General features: G+C 38.0%; 1 protein-coding gene across 2 annotated transcripts in view; it reads left to right on the top strand.

Moving 5' to 3' along the window:
- The window catches only part of LDAH (lipid droplet associated hydrolase), a 114,880-nt gene that overhangs the window by 11,671 nt on the left and 84,800 nt on the right, over window positions 1-18,409 (top strand). For both annotated transcript variants that reach the window (XM_027641044.1, XM_027641043.1), the window contains exon 2: window positions 2,448-2,606. In XM_027641044.1, the coding sequence (XP_027496845.1) occupies window positions 2,453-2,606 (154 nt within the window). In that variant the 5' untranslated portion in view covers window positions 2,448-2,452. The remainder of the gene's footprint in view (window positions 1-2,447; window positions 2,607-18,409) is intronic.

Raw genomic sequence — 18,409 nt, 5'->3', positions numbered from 1 at the left:
GTTCCCTGATCAGGCCATACACTGACACCTAAATCTTTGTATCCTGTAATAGGACTTTGCGTTCAGGTAGACACCTACATTGAGGGTGTGTTAATCTAGTGCTAAAGCCCTGTCAGTCAAAGCCCATATTTCTGTATTCTAACCAAAGTTTTGTAACAAGAGTAAGTACTGTTGATAGAAGCTACATTTCTTGTAATACTTTTCCCGCATATGTTTAGAGAATTCATGAGGAGGGGTTGAAGAGAAGGAAAAAAACCTGCACGGGACATAATAAGGCCTGATTTCCTAAGTGGTTGCATTTCTTTTACTCTGTGATGATTCCTATGAAACTCCTACTGGTCAAGTTTGTGGTTCTGTTTTCTCCTCAGCATTCTTGAAACTGCTACTGGGGCACAAACTGTGCCCACTCTACCACCTGACGGAGCTGATAGGAACCTCATCTCTTGAGACTTCTGCCTGTTACATCTGTTTGGAAATTGATAGACCATCTTAAGATATTTCTAGGGGAAATGCAGGCAATTCATGCCAAAGATAGATGCCTGTAATGGAAAAACTTTTCTTCAAAGCTTCGTTTAAGAAGAGGGAAGGAGATCCAGAGGCATTTTTGGGTATTACTCATTTGATCTTAAACAGGCCTGAGCAGTATGCTGGGAGCACATCCTCTGTCTTTTCTCTGTTTTTGTCTTCTGTCCATCTCTATTACCAAAGGCCACAGAGTCACAAATTAAAAACCCAACAATAAATAAATAAAAAATCCCTCAGATATTACGTAGAGTTAGTACTAGGAAACCGTTTGGGATTGTCTCAGATGGGCAGTTTTTTAGAGAACCATTTCTTCTCCAGTGTGCAGTCTTCCTTTCAGGTACTGCAACACTGTGTGTGTTTGAAATTGGAAGTTAAAAACTTGACCAAAGCTAGTACAAGAAGTCTGTGTCAACCTGAAAATGCTACCACTCCAGTCCAAAATACATTGCTGAGTTTTCTTCATTGCTTGACTTCTGATTTACGTTGCAAATACTTCTTGTGAATGGAGAGTTGTCAGTGGGATTTCCATTTAGAGTTGTTCCATGAAATCAATTCAAAATGAAAGTTTGCAACAGATTCCATGATCAGAAACTTTGTATGGAACCTACTTTACTGAGTAAGGACTGGTTACTTTTGCTTCTTGAATTGTAAACACCTAAGAAAGGAGTGAGAAGCTTAACGTTTACTGTGGTTGTTGGAGTAACTGGGTTTCTCTGTCAGAACTGGTTTTAACTTCTTTCAGCTTCAAATAATGAAGAAATAAAAGCAGGAATAATGCATTAAGTATACACCTTTTTATAGTTTGACAAAATTCACTTTACTTCCGTTTTAGTTGCTCTAAGACAACAACATGGCAAATAATGAAGTAGTAAAAGTGTCTCCTTTGTCATTAAAAAACCTTCTTTTTCTGGGGGAGAGGGGTGAAATAGGGAGATGGGGGGAAAAGTTTAATCCAGAGAGCTATATTGTAATTGAAAGTATCAAAGAACTCTTCTCCCTTCCCTCCAGAAGTGTTTTTGTGTGTACTGTACTCAATTTTTTTCAAGGTAGTACTTACTAATTCAAACCAACATTATCTGTCTTTTCTGCATTGGGTATTCTTCACCTTAAATAATTCAAAACTTCAGATTAAAACTGGAGGAAGTGAACAAATGTTCTTTCTTCTACTGTACTTTTTTAATGTTGTCAAATGTCATTACTTAAAATTTCGCTCAGATCTGTTCCTGTCCTGGTGTGTAATACAGGGAATTTTCCAGTGACTGTTTTTGAAGGTAGTGCCTAAATAGACTTGCAGACTTTGTATATCTTTTTAGGCTTTGGTTTACATGCCTAAAATTTCACAAACTGACTGGGAAATAGAATTTGTATTGTTGTACTGAAAAATGAATGGTCCTTTTTCACTAAACAAAAATAGTTGAAAGGCCTAAGATTATCCTTAACTAGATGCTTTTGATGGTTTAAAGGTCATAGTGGTGTGCACCAATATCCAGATTTATTATGAGGCACACAGAACTTGTAAAGACAGTCATGCAGTAGTTCAGTGTGTTTTGTGTTTCTTCTTTTGTTTGCCTTCAGGCAGGTTTCAGATAAATCTTTTCACTGGATGGCATGAGTTAAGAAATTTAAAATTATTTACTTTTAAAGTAGAATAGATCTTACTGTCCAGTTCATCACTGTGTATTTCTGTGACAAAACTGAAAGGTACCTTCATACAGTAGTAATATGTATCCCCTTCTACACTCTCTTCAAACATCAAATACTGAATTGGACCTCAGTTTACTGGATATGAGAACTGTTCAGGGGAGGGGGGGTGGTTTGGGTGGGGTTTTTTGCAATTATTCTGTGGGAAGGTACAATAGCAAAGAGCCAACCATGTAAATGTTTGTTGACCTGTTATAACAGTACCTTATTCTGCCTCACAGAAAACATGAGGTCACCATCAGAAGAGTCAGTCCCATTACATGAAGAATTTATCTACTGTTGTGGAGCTGCTACCCACGTCTTAAAGTGTGGGCCCTGGAAAGACCTCTCAAAAGATGAAAGTAAAAATCTACCCCGGCTCTTATTCATGATTATTCCTGGTAAGGGTCTTTTTTGTGTTTAAGTCCAGAAGTGTGTTAATGTTCAGGTTCAGTATGAAATATCTCACTATTTTAAGTGGTAAATTTTGGCTCATGTGTATCACTAAGATTGCAATGGTGACTTTTTTTGTTACATTCAATTACTACTGTTACTACTGGTACTTGTAACTGTGCCATAAGGTGGTACTGAGAAATTAGGATGTCTCACTCATTTTCTCAGTGGTGGTGGTTGGCTGGGAGCATTGCAGTTTTTAGTTTGTTTCTTTCCATTGCTCTTCTTCCATTTATATCTTGCATGTTGAAGCATTACTGCAATGTCAGCTGTGTGCCAACTGAAGAAGGAAAGTTACAATATTAGAGGAAAAATTCTGGATCCAGTAGTTTGTTATAAGTTGGGTTTTTTTAATAGTAAATGGCTTTTAACTTAGATTTTTGCACTTGAATTTTTATGCTGAGCCACATGAACTCAATGAGCATTGTACAGTTCTATTTAAATGTGGCCATCCTAAAGTGAGAGGTCTAAACTTTTATTTAGCATATGGTAAAATTAATGGAGAAGTCCTAAATTCATTGAGGTCTGCCAGTGAACTGTATGAATTCTGCCTTTAGCAAAAGTAGAGCTCAAGCCTACTCAAGCTCAGATATTGTGACTCCTTCACTGCCTTAGACTTTGCAGATTTCTAATGCTTCCTATGATTTATTTGAATGTACTGGATACTATTCTTACTTCCCACAGAATGAGTGGTGCCAATAATGACTTTTTTTGGTTATCCACAACATTGACTCACTGTTAGTGGACCCTGTTGCTGTTTATGGGACAGTGTATGGCTTGATCTTTACTTAGTGGTGAAAGTGAGCATGGGTTCAATTTTTCAGGGTTTTTTTTGCAAGGCTTTGGAAGGCCCATGGAATATTTTATGTTAGTTTCTTTGGGCACAATGATTTTATGTACCCTGCCTTCTGAGTTGAATGATAGTGTAACTTCTAACCTAGTGATGGTAAAATTTAAATTCTCTCCTTAACTGAAAAGAAGAAATAAGCCTCCTATGATTACCTCTTGTTCCTGTTTTGTTGGAATAACCTTTTAAATCAGATACTGCATAGTGTAGTTCTTTGGTAAAAGACTATTTGTAAAAATCCAAATCACCAAACAGTTTTCTGGAGGTACAAGCCTAATTTAATGCTTTTGAATTGCTGCTTTCTTACACTTAGGGCATTTCTGGAAGGCTTAGTTGAACAGCTAATTTAAGAGTTTCTTTTTCCCCCAGGTTCTGGACCTTTCACCTGTCTTTAGGTTGTGGTACTCTTGTGTTTAGGTTGGTAGTAGAGGATGTAACAAGGGTAAATCTGTAAAGCTAACTTAGATCAGTAGAAAGATATGTGGGGGAAGAGCATCCAAGACAAGGTAGCTCTACAAGGCATGCAATTTATTCTGCTCAAAATATACCAATACACACACACACTGTATGGTCTCCATATTCATCACAGGAAACTTTTCATGTGAGAAAATGTTGTGACAGGGTTACATGGAACTTATTTCCTGCAGAACAGTTCTGTGAAGACTGCTTAATAACATCCTATATTAATGACGTAGGTATCCAGAAACAGACATCAGTGAAATATTCAGTGTGCTTTTGTCATGCTCTGCAAGCTTTTGCAAGCAGCTGATTTATGGTTTTGCTCTTATTTCAGAATTATCTTGGTAACAAACTGGAAGTTCTGTCACAATTTAAAACCACAGCAACCACAATAATGCTATCTTCACTTCAGATGCCCAAATTCAGTAGTGAATCAAGTTACTTGAGCTTCTTGCTCTGGCTGGCAGGGAGCTGACTAGGACCTGGCATTACAAAGTCCAGTTTTGCTTCTCATAAGTCAAATGTTTGGGTTTTTTCCCTGCCGGTATATGCCTCATTGTTAGCCTTCAAGGGAAGGCTTGTCTGCCAACACAAAAAACACAGCCTAAGGAGAACTCCTGACAGTGGGTCATCTGGCAACGTGTTTGTGTACCTAAACAGTTAGGGTTCAATAGCATTCCCCTTCGTAGCTTCCCAAGTATGCATTGTGGAGCCCTTCTGGAGTCCAGCAATTTTCACACTCGAAAGGCGTGTATCCCTGGTTGAGACTGTCTATGGAATGACGGAAAGAGGGGCAAAGGGACAGCTTGGGACAAGTCAAGGGAAGAAATATCCAGACAGGGGCAACTCTGGCTCAGAAAAGGAGAGTATGCACAGCCAAGTGTTGAGTGATCTGAACTGAAGGTGGTTAGTTCTGCTGCATGTATTATCCTGTTCTGCATATTAAACTGCTCTGGTACAGACTTTTCCAGACCTAACGAAATTCATGCATATGATTTTGTTAATATGTAGTCAAACAAAACTGCATTGTTTGGGGGCTACTGAAAAGAAAGATGATAAAATTCTCGGCTTCTGCTGGAATCGAATTGTTGCCAGACATTTTAGGATAAATCCTGTATATTTATTTTCTTTCTGTGTTTTAGTCATGTTCGTTGGAACGGGGAGGATTTCTCTCTGTCTGACTTACTTTTTTAAAAAGGAGGAGAGAGAGAGAGAAAGCTAACTCCAAAACATTTTTCTACTCAGAAATCAATGGCAAAAGTCCCATTGACTTTAATGAGGCAGGATTCTGTCTCCTGAGGACTGACAGCTCGCTGTGCTTGAAGGGGTTGGAATACAGAACATACAGCAGAGTTCAATCTCATTTAACTGCAACAAGATAATGTTGTTTTATTAATGGCAGTCTGTGTGAACTTAAAATTTAAATGAAGTTTTACTTTATTAGTTGAAACGTTTAATATGCACTTTTTTGTTCCATCACATTTTTTCCTTATGTAAGCAAAACCGCTGTATAGGAGTAATAATGTGTCCACTAAAGTAATTACTGTGTGTAAGGTCCAAATTTTCCTCAGTCCAGAATATATGTGTACGCTTGTTTGCCTTTCTTATTATGAATTCTTCTCTATTAAAATTGATGAGATTTATTCATGAGAGTAACATTAAATGTAACATTTAATGAGCATAACATTAAAGGATCAGGTCCATCGTTTTCTGGAAATGTAGGCGTTATGGAAAGGACAGAAATTAACTGGTTTTCCTCTTGTGTCCTAAAGGTCTGTTTTCCCCCTTGCAGTGTTTGTTTAGTGTAAAATTAGCAGTGAAGTACAAAATCTACTACAGCAATATTTAACATTGCTTGTGTTCATTGAAAACCAGAACCCACAAAGTGTAATGGAATATTTTGTTACTGTTTTAAGAGTATCTGTCTATTTATGTCTGTATATTTATGAAACATTTAACCTTGTAAATAAATACTGTACAAATTTTAAAACCACTGTGCTGTTTAGTTCGTGATGTTTCGCTTTTCATCAAAGTTTTTCTTGCATTTCATTGCAGGAGTGCATTGGAATACCTTCATTCCAGGCTTCCTAATTTGTGTTACCATTGCTGTAAAAACAAAGCAATTTTGCCATTTTCACTCTTGTGCTTGGGAAGCTTAGTTCACAGTTGATAATGTATGATGTAAATAACATTCTTTGTGGTAAAGCATGTGACACAAGTTTCATTCATTAATATACAGAAATAATTTCAGAATCTGGTTCTTTGGCCTGCATGCAGAGTATTCCCTATGCTTGCCAAGTCTCTTGATCTGCCTGCTTTCAGTTGGATTGCTGCTGGGTTATTGGATCATCTTATTGTTTTACCAACTCATGTGGTGACTTGGTGACGTTTAAGGGCTATGAGGACTTAACCCAACATTTTTATTAAAATATAAAAATTTTATCTCCTGAGTCAAGAATTGCTTATACACAACAGAAGGTGAGGACTTGGATGCTCATCTTTTCATCTTCTCCTAGGAGTAGTTACATCAACTTACATCAACAACACTGTTTCACTTGAAGACTACTTAGCTATTTTTCAGCAGTGAAAGCAGTGCAAACAATTTGCTTGGATTATGACAAGTCTTTAATATGTTCTCCCCTGAGATGAGACATCCTGTTAGATTTAAAGTCTTTGAAGTTCTATTTTTGACTGTAATACAGGGACTCTGAAAAGCTTTCAGTACATTATCTGGCTTTGTCTTCACCTGCTGTTTTGTTATTGAACAGTCATCACCCTCAATATTTGCATAAGAAAAGTTAGAATCACTATATAATAATACTTTACAATAAAACTAATTGTATAGCCCTGAAGCTTAGTTCCTTTGTGTTTTGTTTTTTTGGCTCCCACTAAACCAGCTTTTTGAAAGTTATTAATCATTTACTCTGCTCAGCAGTTACTGGAATGAATGGTTCTTCAGAGGTCTACTGTCACCACTGAGACCAAGGGGTTTGCTTAATAATAAAAGAATCTATTTCCTCATTCTACAAACTGTGTAAAGTGTGTTTACTCCAATTTCTCTTCAGTTTTGTTTTACAATGGGCTTTGATTTGTACAAAATTCATGTGATTAAATGGGCTTGTTGGTATGTAATCTGTGTGTTATAACTGTTTGTCTGCAAGAACTGAGTTGGACTTTCGATATCAGCAGATGAGTTTGCAGTGTGTAGCTTCTGGCAACCTTAGCCAGGATGTAATCCAGAATCCTATATGGAGTCTTGGCACTTAACGTGGATGGATCAGAACTGTTTATGTGAAGCAAAATCTGGTTTTGGAGTCAAGACCACTGAGTTACTCAAGGAAGATACTTTATCTTCTCAGACACTACTTTCTGAGTTGGCAGCCAGGGTCTCCTCTGCCAGGACACAGCAGTGTTCAGAATTTACCTTTGAAACCGGAGGAAAGGGGAATGTTGCTGGCAATGGACAGCCAGGTTAAGAGGAAAAATGACTTCTCACCTCCTGGGCAAGAGGACTTCTTAGTTCTGGATCATGTATGCTTTGTGTTTACAGTCATTGAACGAGCTCCTGCAACAACTCTGTGAACAAAGTTGAGAACCTGTTCTGTCTGAATGCATTAGGCAGTAAAAGTTGCTTTTTTCCTCCTTTGGTTTTGTGATTTGAGGTTTTTCTTGAATGAATAGTACCAGAGCATCAACAGTAGGAAAAAATGTCTGTCCTCATGTGTTACCTCTGCAGTTTTGTCACTGTCATCATGATTATGAGAGCTTTCATGTGGTTTGGGTTTTTTGGTTTTTTGAGGTTTTTTTCGTTTGTTTGTTTTCTTTTTTGCTTGGTGTTTCATTGGTGTGGTTTTTTGGGGGGTCAGGCTGAGCCCTTGTCACTTGGTGCAGAAAGGGACTCTAAGACCTGATTTCACCCAGCCTAATAGTGAACACCTAATTAAGATGCTAAAGTGAGTAGTATAAATTTTTGGGTAGTTTGTAGAACCAGTAGGTAGGGATGGGTACAACCATGAGCATTTCTGCCTGCTGAGGGTTTGAGTTGCCCTGGGATGTGAAGTCTCCAGCTCTGGAGATAATCAAAACTTGACTGTGTGCAAACCTGGGCAACCTGCTCTGACTCTGCGTGAGCAGGGGTTGGGCTACAAGATCTTGGGTGATCCCTTCCAAATGCAGTGATCCTGAAAATGTGACCCGTGGGCTCGCCATCCAAGCTCCTTGTCCATGTGTTGGATCTGATCTGGATTGATTTGGGGTACCTTCAAAAGGCAGTAAAGATAGGTCTGTGGATAATCTTATATAAGTACTTGATTAGAATTAAGTACTGCCCTTAAGTAGCTGCCCTTTCAAAAGCTGTAGATTGCCTTCACAGCCACACTGCACAGTGAGGGTCTTAACACTGAAATTGGGTTTGTTAAGTGCTAGGAATCAAATTAAAAATTGGTAAGGAACAAAGTATGGTACTTAAACGCAGTATGGACAGAGTATGCCAGAAGAGGGAGCTGTTTTAAAGATTAGAAAAATAGTGGGGTTTGGCAAGCTTATTTCTGTAATAACCAGCTATACCATGTATGTACAGGTTTCAGGCTCTCATCTCAATGCACAGGTAAGCACTGACTGTTTCTCTACTTTGTGTATCAGAAAAAAAATTAGTACTTTAATTAGACCGTGTGACAGTGATTAATCAATTATGTTGGTTGTTGAGGATCATAAAAATGCCTTTTACTTGCATTAGGAGGAGTGAGATAAAGGAAGTCCGGTTTGAGTGGAGAATATAAGAATTGGGAGTGCTGGGGCTTCTGTTCCCAGCTTTTCAGTGGATAGTCATCCTCACAAATTGTGTCCCAAACGACCAAACAAATCTTCATTCACATTTGCAACATTTGTAATTATACAATTGCCCAAAGTAGCATTCACTTACAATCAGCTAACACTAAGTAAATAAATTAATAGTAAAGCACAGCTACATAGAGTGAGGCAACAAATACTTCCTCTCTTGGAATGTTTAAATCATTGGCCAGCTCCATGGGCAGCTCCACTCTTACTTACTGTGAGAAATTCTTGTGCCAGGGCACATATCACCTTCTGTACACCTACTGTACAGCACTAAATACCCAAAGGACATTAAGGAAAATAACTCATCACATAAAAATACTTCTTTTTTTAAAGGAATCATTCATTTAACTTTGGATTTTGGAGGTTTGAATACTTCTACATGCAATGAGATTTTTTAGGTGAAAGTCATAAAGTGTAACTGCTTTAGTTACAGTAAGTGTAGTACTAATGTTGAAATAAGCTATATAAGACCCCTTTTTTCACACTGACTTACACTTTATTTTGCTTAATCACATAGTTCTGATGACCTAAAGCTGAGGCTGAAAAGCTTTTTCCTATGTGGAAGTATATTTTCCATCATATTAACATTGTGCAATATGTTTTTATCTTCACATACCTCTACTAGTGTAAGATACAAGAAGTTTCATGAGTTCTACTACGTTTGCATACTTTGACCATATCATCCCAAGGGGAGCAGTGCTACTATTGTCCATCCTCAGCTGAAGCAATGGAGCAGAGAAAAAGGGAAATTTGGGTGATCAAAAGTAAAGATGGTGTTATTTAACACACTTGGTCCAGGGAATCAACTTATAAATCTTGTTTGATTGGAGTCTTGGCTCCTTTGACAAAGCATGTGGAGGATTATGGAGCTCAAAATGGCATCTAGTCCAGCTGGCACACTTGAGTCACATGTGGCTAATCAGCAGGAACCAAAAAAAGTCTAAATTTTGCACCTAAAATTCTATCCTGGTTATATGCTGTTCAAATCCAAACAGCTAAGCAGAATTCCTTCTATGTGTGCACAGATACTCACACTATTTATTTAAGAAAGATTCCTCTTTTACGTATTGGATTAGCAGCAGCATTCATCTGTTCTGTGGGACTTCCAGTGCTTGAAATTAAACTGAAGATACTATACTTGAGCAGAGTATTCACTGTAAAACATCCTGCCTGACTTCATGGAGAGGATGGCAGTGAATCTACAGCCTTTTCCTTTAGAGAGGAAGAGAAATGCTGTGCTCTTTATCATGGCCTCAGCTGCAACACAGGAATTGAAGCAACTTGGGGCTTTGAATGTATTACTTGCCTGCTGGGCTGCTCAGGAAAGCTAGATGCTGTTCCTAAAATTTTCAAGGGTGTCTTTCACTGTATCCCACCTGTCTGTGTTATGACTGTATGGGATCAGCATCACCTAATAGCAGTTTTCCTGGAAAGTCTCTACCATTCCCTGTTTTTTTATTTACTTAAGTAGTTGAACCTCTCTTTGGGTGTGGGCAGCCTGTGAAGGGACTGGGTAGCAGGATTGGGCCATTCATAGATCTCTTGCCTTCAGACAGCTCTTAGAACCGTGAAGTTGGGTATAAAGCAGATGGTCTGGAGTCTGAAGTAGTGTGGAAGTTAGAAACTGTTTCTAGAGTGTATATTAAGAGTGACTAGATATTGAAAATCTAAGAGATTAGTGCTTGAAGCACTTAAAAAACTTCCTAAGGCCATTATTTCACAATCCAAACTGTTTGTCAACAATGCTGGCATAAGGTATTCCTGTTCCCACCACACTGTGCCATTCCACCCCTCAGTTATGCCAGAACAATAGCTTGAGAGATCATGCTGTGAATTAAATAAATACATAAATTTATTTCTGGGGTCTTTCTACAGCTGGAACAGTTTCCTGGAGCAGGGCCCCACAGAGTTGTGCCAGAGTAATTCAGGGGCTGGTGAGCCGTGGTGGGAGGGTGGGAACGACAGTCAAGGGAGAAGGTGGGAGTTCCTTCAGCTGGACTTGCCACAGAACTTTCTGTTGATAAATTACAGTGTCAGTCCACAACATGAAGCGTGTGCACATGGATTCACATACTCTGTCTGAACACTGCTCTGAAAGGAGCTGGTACCCCACCAGCCTCACCAGGTGGTAGTGATTCTCTGAGAATGCCTCTCCCTCAGGACTTCTGCTTTTGTTTACACTGCAGCTCCAGATGAAGCTGCCAACTCTCTGCATTTGACCCCGAGTTCTCAGATTCTGACATGGAGAATTTGTATTTTACATTTCTTTGTTTTTATTTTTTTCCTGAATAAGAAAGACTTGACAATAGGAAAGGAACTTTCCTACTCTCCAGTAAGTGGTATATGTGATACAAAAGCAATCAATGAGAACGGACTGTGCTGTAGGGTTAAAAGTTTGTGTAGCATAGCAAAGCAGGTAGAAAGGTTTATGTTGAGTAAAATAACATGTTTTCCCCTTTCCCTATACAGGTAGTCTTACCAGCAGATAAGGAAGTAAGAGCACAGTTTTGATTTAAGTGAGGCTTAAACACAGCACAACATTTTATTCTTATGCTTGCATGGGATGTGTATCACCATATTTTGTATATTCACACTTTGAACAGGAGCAAAAGCATATATACACACACAGAAAAATAGCCCAAACAAAAAAACTACCCAACTCTATCTTCCTGACATTCCCAAATAGTCATCAACTATGATATTTCCACTTCTGTCAACTTTTCTAGCCATTCCTTTAGAACCAATATTCATAACTTGATTATGAGATCAGTCTTGTGTTCAGCTGACCATATATTTTCTGAGATGGCACTGTAAGCTGGTGGAGCTCAGTGACTAGCGATACTTTAACTTTCATGCGTAGATTACTTGGTCTATTTCTTATTTATAAAATGGGAATAAATACAAAATGGCCCTCCCCTCTATTTACTGAGCTAAATAGTTTGACTTCTTGAGAACGTTATTTGCCGATAAAACTAATTTATCTGTACCTATTTGATTTCTGCTTTTAACCCCCTTAAAATTTGGAATACCTCAAGTCAATTTTCTCCAATTTTTTTCTGAGACACGTGGGACTCAAAATGATACCAAAATGCGTTTGACTGGAAAACATACCTGCTGGTAAAGCACCCCCTGAAGGAAAGGTGTGTGTCATACAGTTTATTATATATTAAAAAATTCAATTCTTAGGACGCTGTTCTCCGTTATTTTTGTTGCTTATGGACTACTTGTTTGTGGCTAATATTTTAAAATATGCTGACAGTTGAGCTTTGTTTACTGGGTCAGCCCACCAGCTTCCATTGTCTTTAGAGAAGAAAAAAACATAATCTTTCATTAAAAATAAAAACTTCCTCATGCAAAGAGGAGCCTGTTTGTCAGATCTAGGCTTGAAATGTGCCACTTTTGTTAATTTCCCAGCGCTCCAGAAGTACCTCTGATGGGGGCTTGGCACAGTTGAGCTTGTTAAACTTGAGAAGGCAGAGTAATGACAGGATGGTTGAACATCCAGCTGTGCTTGACAGTGTTTCCCTCTACTAAATCTGGGTGGCAGATGTGACTTACTGAAGTGACTTACTGAAGTTTCTCAATCCACAGTCTTCTCCCGGTGTCCTCTCCCTGCTAATGAGGCGTTTTCAGCATGGATCCTTCCTGCCTGGCTGTGCAGCAACATCAGAGGAGGAAGTGATCCCTCTCCTGCAGCATGCAGTGGCTTGAGTTGGCCAGAGTTATGGGAAAGTTGTGTTCTAGGGTATTTTGCTTGACTTGACAATTTAAAAAAGGATCTGTTTCTCTTCATGGGGTGCCTGAGGCAGGAGGGAAGAAGAAATTACTTACTGAAGGACCTATCTGTGAAGGAGATCCTGTGTTTCCATGTGCATCGTGTACAAATAATGCAGTTAAAATGTTTAAAGCTACAGCAGCAGTGTATACTGTGCTTCCTTCCTGGGAGCTGCTACCATAAATACGTGAGCTGATATGGATTTGCCTTGATATTAAACATTTTGACTTAGTTATATCTGAAAATAATGAAAAATAAAAATTCTCTTTCAATTCAAGTTAACAGAAGACCTCATTTCTGTCCTGCTGGTAACTCTTATGGATCACTGAATCTGTTTTAGAAATAAATGTGACCCATTATGTTCAATATCTGGATTATAGAAAACAGTAGAACCAAAAATTAAGTCATAGCTCTTGATCTTGTTTTCCTGTTATGTGCATGATGGAAAAATTTTGATAATTGTCCTGATTTCCATTTTTGAAAACAATTCTTGGTTATTCGTGGTGGATTTAAAATCTCCCATAGGAATAAGTAAATGTATAGTGATACATACATACTGCCCTTCACCTTTAAATTTTAGATATTTTATATCTCCTATCACAGCCTTCTCTTAAGAGGCAGAAACTCTTCATAATAGACCTCAAATGACTAAACAAATATGCTTGGGAAGTGACTTGTGTTTTGTGTTTTCCTGAATAAAGTGTTTCAGTTGAAGTTTCCATGGAGCATCTACTTAGGGCTAGTACTAATACCCCAACTACAAGGCTTTTTTCTTCATCAGAAATGCAGTGGTGTCAATGCAAAGAATTTTTTCCTAAGGATGTGGATTGGTAAATGTTGGTTTATCCATCTGCAGAACAGTCTGTTCTTTTATCTTGCATTTCTGAAGACTGACAAAAATGCAAATGAAAAATTCATTTGCAAAATCACCTTAGACTGTTGTTTTCAGGTGTGACGTTCTCTTCACTCTTGATACACAAAAAACCACAGAAACACATTTTCAGTCTTCTTTTCTAAAATTAGCTGTCTTGGTGTTCTGTGTTGATATTTGTTTCCTGTCTGTTGCTATCTTGATAAAACAAACCAAACAAACCCCAAAGCCCCCAAACCTATGCTTTTTTTTTTTTTTTGTAATTATTATCAGTGGTACAGCATGGGAAAATCTCTGATACATATTTGAAAATGTTCTTTCTGTTGCCTTTTGAGTGTATTGTTTGCTTCCTCCTTGCGTATTATTCAAAAGTGATCAAATCTGCAGAGCTATGTATCTGCACAAAACAAATAATTTGTGGTTATCTTGGGTTTGAATTATTTATTTTTCTTTCCTTTGTCTTTTTCCTGCCGCTGTTGTCTCATCAGGGTTGTGTTATTCAGATGTTTCATAGGCGTTCCTGTGAACCCATTTGACATCAAGTCTCATGTTCCTCTCTGTGTACTTCCTTTGTGCTCCCTCTTTCTTTCAGAAGGAGGTTTGCTTTCTACTGGTCCTGTTCTGCTTCAGTCCATGAAGCTGGCTGAAAAATTCCCACTGGGAATTCTAGATCCAGTGTAGAACTTGCAGTAGTCTCTCTGCCAGCATCAGTTGGTTCTAGGATGGATTGGATCAGACCAACCATCTCTGGGGTGTTAAAAGTACTTATATCTGTCTTCATCTGCCTAAGCAGATGTTTAAGAGACTGTGTATGTGTAGGTGGGTACTAGGAAGTCTAATTAAATGTTTTAATTTTTCTTTTACTGTGGACAAAGTAGAACAAAAATTATTTAGTTGTAAGCACTAGAAAATCCTGGATTCTACCTTTGAAAAATGTGAAAAAATGACTATTCTATTAGGAACTCAATTATTTTAGTTTTGTATCTTGATCTTAACTTCCTTCCAAGAAATATTAGTTTACAAACATATAAAAAAAAATCTAGGCTTTTTTTTTTTTTTTGTATTATGTACCTACTTTGCTTGAGGCATTAGAGGTAACTGTTGAAATACATCTGTGAACTTTATAGCCTGTGCAATATCACTTAATCACAAAGTCCAGTAGGTTTGCAGTGGGTGAAATCAATATTTTGGACTTCATGTTTCGTCTGCCTGGATACATGCTGTTAATCATTCCTGTGAGAAAACAAGCATGTACTGTCACAGTTTTTAGCTGGGAATTCTTATTTGCAGGCTTCAGGCACAATTGTCACTTGGGCAAAACCAACTGTGTTGGGTTAATTCAGGTTTATCAGACTGTCTGTGGGATTTCTTTAGAGTTAAATGAACCCACATTTATCCTAAAGGTGGAACAGCATTAGAGAACAGCAGGAAAGCTTATTGGCTTTGCAAAATGTGTATAAAGAATGTGTATTATAAAATCCTATATGTAAGTTTTATAGCTATATGAAACTAATAAAAGTATGTGTTATATATGTATATATAGGGGAAAAAACGTGAAATCTTCTTGAAAAACCTTTCTAATAAGCTGTGTTACAGACAGCTGGCTGAATCCTTCTGAGATTCCCTATTTTCACAATTCAAGCAAGTATATTAAGGTGCTTTCCAGCCACATTCACGATTCCAGAGTTAAGAGAGGATCAAACAGAGCTTTCACATGTGTTTCTGTACAACATCCTTGCAGTTGTTTGCTCCTTGGCTGATGCTGCTCCTCTAGTGTAGGGACTATTAGTGAATGCAGGACTAAGAATGCCAGTCCCCTAGATGTGCAAACAGGTGAAAGCTTAATTGCTGTGAGTTTATGATGATCATTCAGATATTATTTGACAGGTTTTATTTGGAATCCCTTGACCCTGTACGTCGGGGAAACCTGTGTGTTGCCTTTTAAGGGCTGATCATCAGCCGCGGTGTCAGATTCTGCAGTTTTCTCCCAAGTGTGAGAACATCATTGTGTTTTTTACATACTCCATTTAAATCCTTCTGACATCTGTATGGGCTGCTTTCCATTCATTAACATAGGGGAGTTGCATCTTCTTCCATGGTGGCTGGTCAGACGCCAAAGGCAGATTAAGTTTCCTTGAGCAAGGAACTTGTCATTTAGGCTCTTCGAGCTGGAGCTGGGAGCTTTGGCAGCTCTGAGAAGAGGCAGTGAGAATCATTGCCACAAAAATGATTTTTGTGTGGTCCTGCTGTGCACCCCTGGATTTCAAGTTTGATTTATGGCTGCTCTTTTTTTTTCTTTTTAAAAGTCAGCATTCATTTTTTCTTGTAGGAGATTATAATGTAAATACTGCATCATACACATTTAACTCTGAAACTGTGCATTATTTCTAAAATTAAACACATGGTAATTGCTGGCATATTTTCCAATTCCTCAGAGTTCTCTGTAAACCCACTGCTGGCTGTGTATTTCCCTTCTTGTATTCATGTAGCTGCCTTTATTCTTTATGGTCCTGCTGAGGTCCCAGAGCAGGCAGAAAGCAACTGCTGGAGAAGCATATAAAGCACCACGGCTGAATGCCAGCTAGCGCTCCCACAGGTGGCCAGGCTCCTGGAGACACAACTGGAAACACTGGGGAACATCTCACAGGACAGTGCATGGAACCCAATAGCTTTTTTCCAAACAAGATTTGAGATGACTTAGCTACACCTAAATTTCTTCTCCATCACTCCCCTCCACTCTTGCCTTTTACTATACTCAAATAAATCTTTTTCAATTCAGCCATCCCTCCCAGAACTGCTAAGAATTATTTTATGTTTTAGTCTAAATTTCTTTTCAGTAAGCTGTATATATTTTTGATTTATGCCTTTCTGGACAGAAGACTTTTCTGTCATGGTTTGGTGTATATCTGAAACATTTTTGCATGTAGTGTTCTCTTAATTATAATTTCCTTTTTACATGAATATTTTCTGTTGCTGAAGAATTAAAAATGCTTAACAATTTGTAAGCTGTCATAAACACTGTCATTGCTTGTGAGCAGTAGCTGTAGTCTGTGACTTTGTAAATGGACATGTTTGCCATTCAGAATTAAGCTGATTGAATTGCAGTGATGGCATACCATATATAACTTTGAACTTACCAAGTCTGAGTAACTTCTCTTTTGGAAGTGCAGCATCTCAAATATTAGTATGTATTTCATTTAAAACAGGCCAAGTTTGACTTTATGATGTGTTATATAGGAAATCCTGTGAAATCAGGATAAAGGTTATTCTTTAGCAGTGATACCCTGGGGTAGATACTCAGTTTGTACAAGTTGTTCTCTCTCTGCTTCTAGCTGTCTTCATAAGAAGGAAGCAGATGGCATTTAAAATCCTGATTTGATGGAAAAAGCATTAACAAGAATGTGTGTGAAAGTGAAGGGTAGGAAAATGCATATTTATGAGTAATATTCATATTTTTAATTACATGGATAATTAAAGAATAGTAGTTCCAGTTTTTGAAAGCTTATATCTGCAGTATATAAAAGTGGACAATATTTAGCTTTTACTATAGCTCAAGGTTAAACCTCTGCACTCGATTGTTCTGTGTTAGCTTGTGTGAAACAGATTGGAAAAGGAACAAGTAGATTCCTGTCTTCAAATTAAAAATGGAAAGACTTTGAGCTTAGTGTAGAATAACTGGGTGACATATTGTGTGGTACAGAGAAGAACAGGGAATGTGGCAGGAGTCCCTTGGCTATTGCACCTTATGAGTACACCAAATAAAGTGCCCCCACTGTTCTGGTTCACTGTATAAATTGTCCATTTGACATACTCTTCCCATGAAATGCTTATAAATATTCTGCAAATTAGGCAAATGCTCAGTGTATTGTAGTTTTGTGTCTTCTTCTGTTACGGTCACCATTTACAGCTGTTGTTTAAAAGACTCCTGAAACAACATAAATGCAGTTGAAAATTAAGCACAGTTGAGAGTAACTGCTTACAATGTGCTTCTTGGTTCAGATGACTGCAACTTGAGATCTGCTGGCGTGCATGAATGATTCAGCTGCCCCGAGGTGCCTAGGGATTGATGTGGTATTCAAATAACTGGAGTAACCTTCGAATCATGGAGGTTAACACTGAATTTACTTATGGTTTCCATTTTTTGACACTTGTTTGCTGAGTGATAGAGCATAGGCAGTTTTGGTTTGATGTACTGGGAAATACGTAAAATGCACAAATGAGCACTGTGTTGCCTGGGCACCTTTGTGATTAACCTTGTCTATAAAATAAAATAATTTAATTGAGCACATTTCAGTTGGAGTAGATGAGCCCAAAATATTATTGATCACAGACTGTTGTGCATATGGAACCCCAGTTATTTCCATGAGCTCTTACTATTACTCCGTTGTATGAAAAGAATCTTTATCTGTTCAGGGTTTTTTTGTTTGTTCCCCTTTAAAGTATTTTGACAGATAGCAGCTCAAGTAAAAACATATAAAATTACTTTACAGAAATGTGAGATAAACATTCTCCACTTACAAATATTGTAGATGCCAGCTTTCAAGAGCAAGGGCTGTTGATCTGCATTTACTTAAGTTAGTGCAAGTCTGCAATAACTCCATTGGAATTGCAAGTTCAATAAAGAATAAATTTATAGCTGCTTTACATGTGGTGATTTCTCTACAGAAATCTTTGCTGTTAAAATTCTTGTTGATTTTCCTTTCTGCTTATGCCAGCAGTTCTCATTCATACCTCTTCAAGGCATTTTAAAGTGCCAGTAGCAATTCGAACATCTCAGACCTCTCAGAATGTCTTTTACCATGAGCAGATGATCATGAGGAGTGCAGAAATGGCATTTCTTTTGCATTTATGGATTTTTGTGTTTACCTGCCTAAAATACACATTATATTTATTACAGGATAAAGATCCCCTTTCCCTTGAGCTTTGTATAGTATTTGATGCAGAACCTCACTGTCCTTAAGCA

The sequence above is a fragment of the Corapipo altera genome, unplaced genomic scaffold, assembly GCF_003945725.1.
Source record: "Corapipo altera isolate COAL_440 unplaced genomic scaffold, ASM394572v1 46, whole genome shotgun sequence".
Classification (NCBI taxonomy): domain Eukaryota; kingdom Metazoa; phylum Chordata; class Aves; order Passeriformes; family Pipridae; genus Corapipo; species Corapipo altera.
Note: the sequence above shows the minus strand (reverse complement) of the source record. Positions and strands in the feature narration are given on the sequence as shown.